A 14,826-nucleotide genomic window follows, 5' to 3' on the forward strand; every position below is an offset into this window, starting at 1 on the left:
TACAATTATAAAAGATGTCTTTAATGAACAGACTTAAAATGGAGACATACAAAAATGTCACATTCCCATAAAGTTATTCTTGAAATAGCTCATCCGCTTCTTGTCATAAGAGACATTTGATGCACATGCGCAGTAACGAGTCACAATGTCATTAAAATAGTTAATCCACTTTTAATCATACACATGTCACATGTGTAGTAACGAGTCTCAATGTCATTGAAAAAGCTCATCCACCTCTCGTCATAAAATACATTACCATGCTAATACACATGCGTAGTAACGAGTCACGATATCAATAATCTACAAACTTCAGGAGGACACCTGGTACTTTTTTCAGTATTATAAATTTAGCTTCAAGTTGAGGAGAATCAATAATACAACACATTCCAACAGACAGCAAAAACCATACAACCTAAATACACAGCCAGTGCTATCCACCAAATGTATTGATCATGAAGCTTCTGCTCGAAGTTCTTCAACACTACAAGTCCTATCGTCAGTCCAGCTAGTGCACCCATTAGATGTGCTGTATAACCTACCGGAGCGTTCGATTCGGTTCCTGAATATCTATCCCATATAGCAAAACCAACATCAGCGCTTGCTAAAAAACAAATAAAGACATTGCCATCAATGTTTTATAAGGAATAAATAGCTTTGCCAGAAATTGTTTTAGAAGAGAGGATGGCTTTTCAATCCGCTACAGTACAATAAATATAAAAGATATTGAATTGTATGTATAGGTATAATGGGGGGCATTTATCACACTTATGTAACTCTACATTTATTAAAGACATACAATGTGGCTTAGCAGGAATTATGTAAGGGATGATTATGAAAACTTAGAAAATACTGGTTGGGTGAGCGATTGGAGAAACGCTCATGTGGCGGGAAATGTGAAATCTAAAGATAATTATTTATTGCAGCTCAGGTTATTAAGTTCTACAATTGTAAACATAGAAGATCAGGTTATGGAACGCCAAATGAATACAAACATTAAAAATGAATTCATGTATAGATTAAAAGGTTCATTCAAGTTTACCAGGGGAACCCACTTTACGTTTGTTACCAAATGGGAGTGTTGCTCACTTTTGATCACAGAAGGAACAAGTTCATCAGGGCAAAACGGAAAGTAAATATTTTTCAGACTCTGGAGTACAGGTATTGCATGCATAGGGAGGGGGTGTCATCTCTGATTACCAGAGGGACACCAACATGCCAGAAAATGTTTTTACCCAAGCTGCTGGTTGTTTTCACAGAGTCTTGACAAAATTTGTGCTGTGGTCGTATCCTTAATAGTGAAGGTAAAAGTATGTTTATAAAAATTTACAATTTTAATTTGTAATAAATATTTTACACTTTGTTTTCATTCATCTTCACTTGAATAAAATGTTTATACCGATATTTCCCTTGATTATAATAAACAAAGTGCAGAAGTATATGCATCTGAAGCTCATCAAACCAGTTTTGTCTCCATGAAGTTTCTTCTATTTTCTTTTCTTAGTTCTCCTATTCCAATGTCATTGTTTTATACTTTATTGCATCACAGAAAAAAATAAAAGTATATATTCAGTATGTTAGCATTACCAATTTTCAAAATAGGTTCTATTAGCTAATATCTTTTAAATAAAAAGTAGCTTAATATCAGTACATCTGACATAGTTATCTTCACGAAAGTTCATCTAGAAACTTACCAATAATAAGGACTGCTGCTAATTTAAGAATACCAAGTTCCATGTTTGAATAGTTCTACAAAATATGATTTAAAATGTAGTTACGCTTATGAAGTTATAAAAGCTAATTGTAACTTTAACTTGATTCTAAAAAAATTTACAATAATCTATTTGATAACAATTAAACCTTTACAATAGACAGATATTCTTTTACATATTGTTCTTGTCAATTTCATAACTTTGTTTATACAATTCTTTGTTGATGAAACAACAAAAAACATATAAAACTATAAAACAGTTATGACTTACTTTAAATGTATTTTTTTGTATTTTAATATTATATCATGCAAATTTATTCGAAATAGTATAAAATATAAAAAAAAAACTTTACCAGAACAATATTTGCCAAATGAGCTGCCAATAATGCATAAACTCCACCAGAAGCACCCACTAAATATGCTTCCATGTCAAATACTGATGTTCCCAATGACCCTGTAGATATAACGATTTATTTTACAAACAAAAAAACTGTTTTCTAGACTGAACGTTTTGCATCAAAAACAGCCCGGTTTTACATCCAAAACAATTTCGAATAACCTCTCGGGTTAATATGGTGTAGTGATAAAAAAAAAAATCTTGATTAATTGTTTATACTTCATTCTCATTACATACATTTTATAATTATAATTATTAACTGATATACAACTCTCTAAAATTTCATAAAACAAAAACATTAGCAACATTTTTGTAAGAAAAATGTGATAAAAATAAAAACTGAATTGTTGTCGTTCACTTCTCATCAATATATTTTAAACATTTATCGTTGAATGTCGTGAATACATTTTTAATGTGGTTCATTCCCTTTGCTTATTGTATTATTTTAATGTGATTGAATGCTGTAATTGAATTAAATATATATGCTAATTGAAATGAATGTGAGTTTAGTGCTTTTTGAGATCAAATACGTTGACAAATACAAGAAAAGGACTGTTGAATGTCAACCAAGAGGATTTTTTTTATAAGAGGGGGCATAGATCAGATGAATTGATATGGTAGGTATTATAATATTCATTGGTTATTTCATAATATCATACTTGCAATTACTGAATAACATGTGATATAACAAAAGGTCAGTGTTAAATAAAAGAATTAAGGAAAATGGTAATACCTGCCAATACTCCAGACATATATACAATACAAGTTCTAAGGCATCCATGGATCATCTCCAGAGGTATACCAACCACTATCTGTACAACCATATTGAACATCAAGTGAACCCATCTGAATAAAGCATGGATTTATCATCGATATTATATCTATGTTTCTAAAAATCATATTTAGTAAACTCTATTATCTGCTTTGATTGCTTTTGACACTATCTTGTTTACGAAAGTTATACAGGAAAAATTGCAATATATGTTTTGAAAAACAAATGAAAAAACGTGTTGTGTCTCTCCTATATTTTTCATACGTCTAGGGCCACAATATCAACAAATAAAAACATACTGTAATTTTTCCTATATTCTATTAGAGCTATTCCTTAAATTCATCTGCAGATATAAATATAGTTAATATTCACAGGGACCACTCCTATTGCGGTGAATAATCTATCATGAAGTGAAGGCCAGTTGCCGTGGGATTGAACAACATTTTTTTCAATTTAATATAATTTGAAAGATATTTCATTCTTACAATTCAAAATATGCCAGTTCTTTAATTGGCTTTTCATATATTTTTTTTCATAGCAATTTACACCGTGGTGGGGGCTAGGGTCAAAGTACAGCAGTTGTATATCGCCAAAAAATATTGCATGACCCTATCTTTTGAAAGTTGTAAAAAAATAACTCGTCTTATGAACCTTAAAGAGTAATACATAAAACTTCTTGATCTCTAAAGATATATTCACAAGGGGCATAACTTTAACAATGGGTTTGCGTTGAAAGCAATTGGGTTTTTTTTACTAAATATATTCCTGTAATACATGCTATGACCATATTTTCAATTCAAAATAATTATATAAATTTTTATCAAAATCCTTCATGAAGAAGCTTGTTAACAGTGCATTTCCTCTACATACAAACATTAATTCGTGTTTTTTTTAACTTTGAGGGTTGTTCATATTTCTTAAAGGTTTTTCTGCATGATTTAGATCTTCTTGAAACCCCGTGTTAAAGATTATTATCAGAATACAACAGCATTCAAATCCTATATTTTTTTTCAACTCTTTATACTCCTATTCCCCATACTCCGTTAAAACCCCGACTCAAAAACATTATACATCAATGTTACTCCAAACAGACGATACACCTACAGATATGTAATACTTAATACGGATTCTTCATACTTTGTGAATAACGATTCCGAATCATCTTCCAAACATACCGAAGAGAATGTTTTCAAAATCCTGGAATTTTTATCGACTTCTTTGTCCAATGCGGTGGACGCGTTTTTCAATAAACGGTCGACATTTCAATAGGAATAAATTGTGCTCCTCTACTCGCTGACCTAGTCCTTAGTTTCCAATATAAAGATGACGCATTATCGTTATACAATCCTTGTTTCATTGTTTTTATACAATGCATCTTCCCCAAAAAACTTACGATAAAGGAAACTACAGACACTGTGAAGTTAATCATATCTTGACCTCCACTTAGAGATCGATGGTAAAGGAAAACTATTGACCAAACTATACGACAAACGCGATAACTTTTCATTCCAAATTGTCAACTTTCCTTTCATCTGTGACAACATCCCTTCAGCGCATGCGTATGGAGTTTTCATATCACAACTCAGACGTTATACAAGAGCTTGTCATCATTATGCAGACTTTTTCTATTGTGCTTAAATTCTTAAAATTAGGCTTCTGGAACAGGGTTATGTCGCTTCAAGATTGAAGTCATCACTACAAAAGTTTTATGGTCGTCATAATAAACTCGTGGATCGTTACGGTGTATCCATCTGCACCATGAAAACTGATTTGTTCAGCGTGTCATAGTTTTCATTTTATCTTTCGTCTACCCCGGCATTGACTTTTTATGAGCAACTCGGCAGGTGTTTCTAGAAAAGAAGAGGATGCCTACCCTACCGGTGCAACTGAGCCATGCTCATTTACTTTTGTTGCTTTCTTTTTTGGTTATTTTATGTTCTTTGTTGTGTCTGTCTGTTTTCCATGTCCAGTATTTGTCCCTGGATTGCATTCTTTTCATTTCCGCTGGAATCTTAATTCCCTTATTTACTCTTATATCAACTTGTTTTTAAGCAAACTATAATTTTTGACTTGGCTTGGTTACAATTACAATCAAATAGAGCTGAAAACAGGAAAGTGCCAGTATATGGTTTACACTTTGACAAATGGCGTCTCGTTTCAACTTTTATATACACTATACTACTTTATGATAGTAATGTAGTGTTACTAAAGACCCCTACGTGGTAAGGGAGTTTATAAAGAATGAAATGAATAAGCACGTTTTTTTAGGTTGGCAACAATGACAGTGACAAATAAGATGAAAATGAAAGATTTTATAGTTTATCACTCTTTTAACATTTCTTACTCGCGTGTCTCCAAGTAAAGAACAAATGATACGCACTGAACGCCAATGAATCAGAATATAATCAATATTATATTTTGATGTTCTAGAGTTATTTCTCTTGTATGTATACTTACCCTGCATGTATGAAAGTATAGCAAATATATCTCCAGAATTCTACGCGTTTATCTGGTCTATATATAAGTACACTGTCGACAGGTAACGGTCCATTGTGTGTGATGTTTCCTCCTTCCACAGAGTGATATGCAAATAGTCCCACCTATAGCAATAAAGCAAAGTTGTAATGTTCATGCTCAAATAAAAGACATATTTATATTCAGTTCATGTTCTACGTTTTTACATTTTCCCAACTGAAGATGAACAATTATTTATCAATTAATTTTCTATTATTATTTTTCTCTGAACAGTTTTCCTTGGGAATTAACCCAGAGTAATCGTTTTTATCAAATCATTTATGTGCGTGCGTATCAAAAGTCGAAATTTTATGGTAATTGCCACTAGTAGTAGAATTATCCTCTATCTGTTGAATTTGAAGTGTATTTATCTAAAAATATTTTTTTAATATGTGTAATGGTACAATAAGGTATCTCTGCGAGTTTGAGTTTGACAACAAAATTGTAAAAACACTGTACGTTTTGTCTGCAAGTGCTTATTTAGAAGAAACGGTGTCATATCAACAAAGCCTTATACAAAATATGATAATATGATATGAAATTGAATACTCCACTGAACTGATAGATGATCGGATAGGAAAGTGTCCATCCGTTCACTCTTAATATATACATACATAACATGATATGTATTCATTCAAAAGGACACCTGTAATCAATTAATCATTGAACATAACAATGCCTCGTGAACTGCAATAATGAATTTTTTCAAACAAATAATTCCAAAATAAAAAATACAAACTAACCTCAATAAGTGTAATTAAAGGCACAAAAATCGGTGGAGGACAGCAAGTATATCTATCTGCGTAATACTGTCTTTCAACATCATCGGTCAAGTAATTACGAGCTACAGCACGAACCATCACCTGGAAAAACGTTGTTCTCTCTTGTCTAGTTAAACATTCTAATTTCTCTTTACTATGACCATCTACAGCAAGTCTGAAACTTGGTGTTCTTTTATTACTCATCTACAAATATACATAAACCGAGGGAAATGAATCACGTTCGAGTCTTACTCATGCTTTGTTTCTCATATACTTTTTTTTAATTGCAATGATTTCCATGTACTATAATGGTTTGATTTTCAGGGAAATAACATTTTTATTACTGCGAAGAGTGTCTTGTTTATGTGGCATCGTTGTTTTTTTTTTTTTTTAAACATTGCACTGTTACATTACTTAAAAATAATACAATAATATGTTAATAATTGACTCAGTTACTGAAAAAATATAACATTTCCTAGTTAGTCATTATATCATCTCATTTAAAACAAAAGGCGATGCTATTTTAAGTATTACTAATACTGTATTATGTTGTGCAGTCTCTAAGTGTAGTTTTTTTACCATAAGCATTTAATTCTGCTAAGTTATCGATCTAAAGCAGGTCACTGATTGGTTCGATATATAATCAATAACATGTGTTCTTGACATCATGATGCTATTAACGGAAGTCTGTATAGGTTACTTGTCAATATATCTGTCAGCTGTTTGATACAGCAGCTTTGTCATTTATAATTATGAAATTACCATATGATCTCAGCTATTTAACTATGTCTCGTGTCTCTGTTTCAATATTTGATCAATAGATCTTGAAAATATTAATATTTTGTTTTCATCTCGTTCAATAACTTCTTTTTACTCGTTTTTTGTCAGAGTTAGAATATCTGCAAGTCTTTTCAAACTGGACTTCGAAATTGTAGTTCTCTTACATAATAACTAGGTTCGCGGCAAAATTAAAGCTCCAGGCAACATATATGTGTGTGTGTGTGTGTGTGTGTGTGTGTGTGAAAACTTATGATTTGTGATACATACGGTATGTAATATCATAACATGTGGAAAATTTAATATGACAGAAGAAAAATTAATCGTGCTTGTATATTACTGTCACTTGTATTATTGTATATTGTCTTTTACGACAGACCAGAAAATCTACAATGGTCTGCGGTGTCGTAACGTCTTTGCAGTATCAAATCTTTTTCTTAGCCAGACATTTGTCTCGTATTTGTGTGATTCGTGGTTTGGAATAAACTCAAAGGTAAACAATATATATGATGGTAAATTAGTTCAAGTCTTATATAATGCATTTAACATCTCACATGCTGCATCCAGAAACGTGTCCCATTCAATTGCACATGCATATTCGATTTACAAATATCTTACAAAACTGTTTATGTTCGTTTTATGAAATAGTTGGAGCTTGGGAGAGATATACTCTTGATATCTACTTCAAATATTGAGACCAGTACAATACATGGTTCATATTCACCGCTTTTTTTAGTTCTGAGGCATAAACTATCTTAAATTGTTAAAACCAATATCTGTTAATCGCAAAATAGTTATCAAAAAAACGATTACAAGAGGCTAATATATACAATTCAAAGAAAATGTCTTCGCGACTACATCAGTTTGACGTTAAACGTAGAATTTTGTGCAGGCACATAACTGGAGCATTGGAATGGTAAACGACTGAGAAGAATACTTTTGCGCCAATTTCACATTTAAGAAGTACCATTAGCGCCACTTACATTTTTAAAATTGTTTAAACTGCGCCAGTTTACCTCTTCATGTGTTACAATCAATATATACCTAGAGTTTATGCTATTATGTATAATGGATAATCGAGAATGCTTAGATTTTAGTTAGAAATAAAGCGCTTGACTTTTTATGTGTTTGTTTATTGGTTCGTTTATAACAGCCCTTAGAACGCATCTCGGGACTGTGGTAAGTTGCTAAAATACTTTGTAGTTTGTTTTTTGCTAAAGTGTACGGACAACCAATGAACCATAAATCTGTTAAACTCTACATCCGGGAAATAAAGGAATGTCCTACTGTGCTACACCGCTCAGTTTTATGCCATCGTCGGGAACACGGCTCTCTCGCCCGTTTGAATATTTATCGCATATTTATAAAAAAAAAAAACAAAAAAAAAACAAACAAACAAACAAACAATGATGTCTATGTTTGTGGGAACAATTAGTTTGTGATTTTATGGCATATTATCGGATACATTTGTAAAATTGGACATGTTCGTGGAACCGGACACGTTTGTGAATCCTACATTTATTGCCATTTGTGGGTTTTTTTTTTACTTTAACGACCACGTCTCGTGTGTCTAAAGCCACGTATGCATGTGGATGCTATGTTTCTATATTAAAAGGAATTATTTTAAATTTGGAACAGTATGGTACGAAATAACAGTTTACACTCTCAAAGCCATGCTATTCTGTACAACCTGTTAAAAAAATCGGAAACATTATTTATCTGATTTTATTCAAATCCAAATATTGAGAATTTGTTCGTTATCAAAACGTGATTTTGTTTGGGATTAATTGAATCGCAGTTTGTGTACCTATCGAAGTAAAAGACGCCACAGTATCCATCAAAGCAAGCTATACAATCTGAATATAATAATCTGAACAGGTCCATATATACACAGAAAAAATTACAATTTTATTTAAAATATATGGAAACATATAATTATTTAGAACCAGTATGGTAAAAATATACTTTTGTGCTTTTAAAAAATGCATGAAATAAAATGTTTTCAAAAAATCATATGAAAACCATACTCTATTGAAAACATAATATACTATTTGATTTTTATTATTGTCTTGTTTTTAGTCAAGTGTTTTTGATCATATGGTCCTAAACATATGAAAAACATATCCCGAACTTAAATTTTTCAGGTGTTTTCAAAGCAATTTTTCCTGTGATACAACGTATTGGCCTCGACAGATATTGATTCTGAAAACACAGTACGAACCAACTTTCACTTATGCTACTTCCGGTTTGTCTGATAAACCACCGGGTACGCATGAATTTCTGGTTCAAGTGGAATGTGCCGTACAGTGGAAAGCATCGCAGGCCAGAAATTAACTCACGAGTTAGCAAATTTGTTCTAACAAAAAGGGATATAACTGAAAGACCAGGTTACAATCGCACAATTAACCATATTTATCATTTTCAGCGATTTTATATTCATTCAAATCTTTAGTTTTTTAGTTATCAGGAAGCTGTAATGATTTTAAATGACTTAAAAGTTTTACTTTTTTATTATTTTTTTTCCTTAGGTTAAAAAGAAGATAAAATGCATAAATTATGTGAAAACTATACGCATGTCATGTGTGTCATTCAACTGAAAACATGTTAATGCCATAAGTTTTTAATTTACTTGTATACTAAATTTATTCGTGAGTCGGAAACATATGTTTTGAATGGTGGTCCCTGAACATATGAAAAAAATATGAGAAACATATATATGCTTTTCATGTGTTTTCAAAACATATGAAAACACATTTTGCATGTTTCCTTTGTAACAGACGCTTTTTTTAATTCAAGGAAAGTTAAATGGTGTGCTTTGTTATACTTGTTTATATATTTTCTAATATAAAAAACTGAAGAAGCGAAAGCGCTATATATTTGATTAAAATGCTCATTCATTTTTATTTTCTGATTCCATTTAAGAATGCCCACGAGTTCAAATTCAAAACCATCAGTTAATTTTTTTTTTCATCCTATCCACCATATCAAGATTTGCAAAATATAGCTGAATTGACACATGTTAAACTTTTTCAAGTATTCTAAAAATCCATTGTCTAGGAAAACATTACAAAAAACAGCAAAAAGTTGTATTTAGAATTTTATTATACTTTTTCTGTTAAGAGTATCAAAATTTGAAGAGATTATTATGAAAAGTTAATATCGCTATCAAAATCCACGAGCCTCCTAAAGAGAATCAATGTTGATTTACATGCCTGTTCAAAAAGACCATACGATTTGGATAAAAGAGATATTCCATTCTATCAACAAGATATTGTGAAAACAATGCACTTGAAATGAGAAAGATAAACAAAAAAATGCGAAGATAAGTTGTCACATTCCTGACATAACCCTGCTGATTAAACTGACACATTTTATCTTTGATATTTCTTTAAAAAATGAAGAGAAAAGAGAGAAAAGTACTTACCTAAGTCTTATGTAAAATCCAAGATTTTTATCATTAGTTCTAGGTGCATTATATTAATACTATAAGCCAAATTGAACACGAATATTAGAAGAAAACAGACTGGAGACAAAGTATAAAAGAGATATTAAGTAATTATTAATATTATACTGTGTCAGGTGACTGTCATAATTTGAGTTTCAAGTTATTAACGGTTCGCTACCTATTTTTAAAAGATGCAAAGTAAAATTATGTGAATTCATGAATACATAATTGGAACTTCTGTTTACAGGAATTCCCACGGGGAAGTCTTTTCAACAAAAAAAGCAATTACCGTTTCCAGACTTTGCCAGACATGAGCACAGCACCATAGCTTGATAAACAGTTTGTAATTTCATTTGTTCCATTTTTTAAACCGAAAAACCGAAAATTAAAACACGGAAAGCTTACTTGATATTTTTCATAATCATTGTTACATACATGTAGTGACATTTCCAGTAATAACTGTACATAGGAAACAAAAGATTCTATTTTTGTCTTGTTAACAGTCAATAATTCATAAAAGTATTCAAAGTGTAGCTATATAATACTTTATTTTTCCATTAATGTTTAAATACAGAAATTAAAAGCCAGAATAAAACATTGGCGTGACATCAATAAAATTTCCGAAAAATGGTTTATTGCAAATTTTACGAGTTCTGTCCCATTCTGAGCGAGTGATTTAATATATTTTAAACCAACAGGCAAAGATTCAATTTCCACTAGTGGTTCCCCCTCTCAATTCAACTTTTCCGCAAAGATATTTCAGTGTGTTACTTAAGTTTATTTTTTATCTAAATTTAATTCATTTTTTTATTATATAATAGCTTTTTGTTATGCTCAGCAAAAATACACTAATGGAATCTATTTGAAAATAATGTTCTTTAAACTTTTTCTCTAAGGCTTTGATTACATCGAGTGTTCCTCGAAAGTACAATGTAAGTTAAAAAAAAAACTACAATTTTGACAATGTAGGTGTCCTTTAACTTACTATGTCGACGAGTTCTTGATAGGTAAGTTCCTCTCTCTTTGGTTCAGTACATTTCATCTGTAAAACTTCTACAGTATGGCTTTCCATATCTTTAATGAAGACAGGGTTCCGGAGAAGTTGTCTTATCTCATTTACACTTATTACACCGGGACGTGGTCTGCCTGGCTATATGGTAAAATAATCATCGTCCACTTCATATTTTAGAAGTTAGTAACATGCTTTAGTGTAAGCCTTATATTACGAAATCGAAAAAAAAACAAACAAAAACAAACAAAACAAAACAAAACAAAAGTAAAAAACAAAAAATGCGCGTTCTTACAAATTATACGAAATACAAGTAACAAGACAGTGGTTGTTGTTAGGTTTGTTGTTTGTTTGGTTTTTTTTTTTTTGGTTGTTTGTTTGTTTGTTTTTTTTATTATTATTATTATTTTTATTATCATTATTTCCGATAACTCCCAATTATACCAAAAAAATTCAAATAGCTCATTATGTTTTTTTAGAAACAGTTAAATAATCTAAGACAAACTACTGTTATCATGCCAACACGAGATAACAATAACTTACCCGTTCAAAGTAGTGCTTCCAATTCTAGAAAAAAATGGAAAACAGTGTGGTCAGAATAAGTTGAAGAATATTATATCTGACCGTTTCTGTCTAAGAAAATTATCGCGTGAGAACAAAAATGGTAAGCAAACCAAAATCTCCTTCATGAATTATGAAAGACCGTCAAGCGAATAATTGGGTTTAATGTTGTTCGTTCATTTCTATATTTTTTTATCTTCCTGTCTTAATTAGATATTTGTCAGGCTGTCAATAATGTTGACAAAATCGAATTTTGGTTAAAATTTCAGATTATCTTTAAATGCCAGGGTCTCAGTAATTACAACTATGCTATTTCATCATCACCTTTCCGGCATTCTACAGTAATTTCTCCCGGACGCTCATCTCAACAATTTCAAAGCACACGATGTTTGATGCACGAGAAACACGGAAAAACATCACATCCCATTAGTTCGTTTCCAAATTTAACTTGTAATCGCTTTGTGTTCAAGTTGAAAGTATTCGATATATAAATTTTGTAATATAAGATAAGAGTATAAATTGTCATATACTTCAATGGTGGTTTGTTGATGCTTGTGAAAATTGTGTATAACAAATTTGTATGGTGCAGTGGTTAAGCTACTATGGCGATTGTGTTTTGTTAAGAAGATATTACTAGGGATCGTGATGCACGTGCAGAATACACCTAAATTTTTGTGTACACATAAGTAACTTAAAGGTTCGTGATACACAACTATAATGTGACACACTCCCTTAAATCATATGTGAACTTTGTGTACTCACGTCTATTTGGTGGGTTTTGAGGGACTGTATATAGGCATTATCAACATCGTTCGGCTTTCTGGCAAAACTTGGTTGTCTTTTCGATGACATGCTTGCCGTCCCAGACAATTTACGCCTATCCTGTCTTTGCCTCGTTCTAGATTCTCCGAGATGGTCAGGAAGCGTTTCTATGCCCGGACTTACTGGCTTTACTCTAGGTTGTGATATCAGAATAGGTTTTAGTATTGGCAGAGGTTTGTTTTGTCGTCTAAATGAAAGCTCAGAACAAATGTTATTATCCTCAAACACTGAGTCACTAGAAGAAAACAACTCTGGCTGTCGGCGAATGGAAGATAAGTCTAGGGTTAACTTCGGTCTCATCTTTGGTTTAGGAGGAGGTATTGGTTTCGAGACCGCACCCATTTCTTCAAGTGATAAAGAAATGGATGAAATCGGAGATTTTTCTTCTGTTGGAGTTATATCTTTAAATGCAACTCTCTGCTTTCTGACAGCCATTTCGATTCTGTATAATTCTGTTCATGTGATCATCTCTGTTGTTGTGTAAGTTCATCAACATCCGTTGGATTGGAATCTGAAAAAAATGACATAATTGATTTTATTAAGTGAGTTGAACTTAAAAAGCACACACACACACACACACTCTAATCATGATTTATTGTATCGAATCCCTCGAGTGTCTACTCAATGCTTTTAAAAATAATCAAAACAACCAGCTTAACAGTAATATAATAACGAATGCTGTCACAGTGAACTATCGTAGTGATAAAATAACACTCATTGTGTTATATACTGTAATAAATGACAAAACAGATTGTTATGGGTTTTTCATTAGGCGTGTGATGCAGAACAATTACTGCTGTAAAATGAAAATAAAGCCCACTGGTCATTTGGCGCACGGGAAATCAATGAATATAGAAGTCTACAAGCGTTGTGTATTCTGATGTATCGATTGTCATCGTGTGTTATGTCTGTTAGAAAATCCTTGTTTTGTACTAGAAAATTGCTTTCTTCTATAAAACCTCCATCATTAGATTTAAAAGGCAGCGTAATTAAAAGGCGTCTAACAGGTCATCTGTTCAGATTGTGAGATGATATCGATCTCGGCCTTTTATGTAATCACACACTAAACAAAAATACTTCAATTTGGCCCTGATGTTGAAATTAATAATGAAAAACACTCGTGTATTTTGTTTTGTTTTGTTTTTATTGACAATTTAAAAAAAAAAGCAATAGATAAATATTTATCAGTAATACTATGTAATTAAAGTCCATTAAAATTTCAATAGTCTGTTCACTTTTAACATTCACAAAAATGGTTTAAAATTTGAACGGGTTAAACTTTCTTTGTTCAAAATAATGACAATAAAAGATTAATAACAAAATCGATTTGTTGGCAAATAAAATCGCTTACCATGTGGTGACGGTTGATTGCACTCTATATAAATATAATCCATGTTCGGAAGCCTGTTTCCAATGAAATCCTACAATCAGCCTTTGGTCTTTTGTTATGATGTTACCTTCACATCCGTGATACTTTAGTCTGATTTAAGACAACAACAAAATATGAAAAGAAATAAACTAGTACACTATAAATTTATTTTATCGAAAGAACGAACTCGGTATGGCAGTGCATAACATGTGTATGCTATGTACACTTTAATCATAAACGTTTATGCATGAAGTAATATCTCTGTTAGAAAGAAAAAATTTTCCCATTTGAGAAAAAGTCAAATCATATCATATCTTAGACCATTGATTAGTGATATCGTTCAGTATCCTTCACATAGGAATGGTCAGATCTTGAAAGATCAACAATAAATACTCTCAATTTTTCACATTAAATTTTCTTTAACTTCACATTGGCGGGTTCAATAGACCTCTGATGGCTCGGTTCAGATTCACGTTTGATAAAGTATTGAGTATAGAGTTAAAAATGTCCAGTTTCAAGTAAAGAAAGTCGAGTATCAAGTTAAACACTCCAGTACAGAGTAAGAAAAGTCGAGCCAGAAAAGTCGAGTGAAAATAAATTTGATAACAAAAGTCATGATATGTTCAAAACCAAAAGATAAGAGATTTGCAAATTTCTTTAATTCGGACTAGAGCTTAAGTTCATGAGTTTG

At 31.6% G+C, this 14,826-nt stretch overlaps 1 protein-coding gene across 1 annotated transcript; it reads right to left on the reverse strand.

Moving 5' to 3' along the window:
* LOC148618928 (rhomboid-related protein 3-like) lies at window positions 1-14,279 on the reverse strand. Its single transcript, XM_088578300.1, has 10 exons — window positions 14,118-14,279; window positions 12,707-13,277; window positions 11,927-11,950; window positions 11,360-11,524; window positions 6,135-6,356; window positions 5,335-5,477; window positions 2,839-2,951; window positions 2,062-2,162; window positions 1,692-1,746; window positions 1-601 (listed from the first exon to the last, which is right to left on the reverse strand). Exons 2-10 carry the CDS (start codon window positions 13,199-13,201, stop codon window positions 369-371), a joined length of 1,551 nt encoding a protein of 516 aa, XP_088434426.1. The 5' UTR covers window positions 13,202-13,277; window positions 14,118-14,279; the 3' UTR covers window positions 1-368.
* Between the last annotated feature and the right edge of the window lie 547 nt (window positions 14,280-14,826).

The sequence above is a fragment of the Perna viridis genome, chromosome 4 (genome assembly GCF_037379345.1).
Source record: "Perna viridis isolate PV_CMFRI_1.1 ecotype Kerala chromosome 4, ASM3737934v1, whole genome shotgun sequence".
NCBI classification, from domain to species: domain Eukaryota; kingdom Metazoa; phylum Mollusca; class Bivalvia; order Mytilida; family Mytilidae; genus Perna; species Perna viridis.

What these genes read in the sequence shown, in the direction of transcription:
- LOC148618928 (XM_088578300.1), bottom strand. Translation starts at nt 13,201, where the DNA reads ATGGCTGTCAGAAAGCAGAGAGTTGCATTTAAAGATATAACTCCAACA. An exon ending in TATACTTTCATACATGCAGG is followed by an intron (nt 2,952 to 5,334) that starts GTAAGTATACAT and finishes TGCTTTATTCAG; the next exon opens with ATGGGTTCACTTGATGTTCA. An exon ending in TATGTCTGGAGTATTGGCAG is followed by an intron (nt 2,163 to 2,838) that starts GTATTACCATTT and finishes TTATATCTACAG; the next exon opens with GGTCATTGGGAACATCAGTA.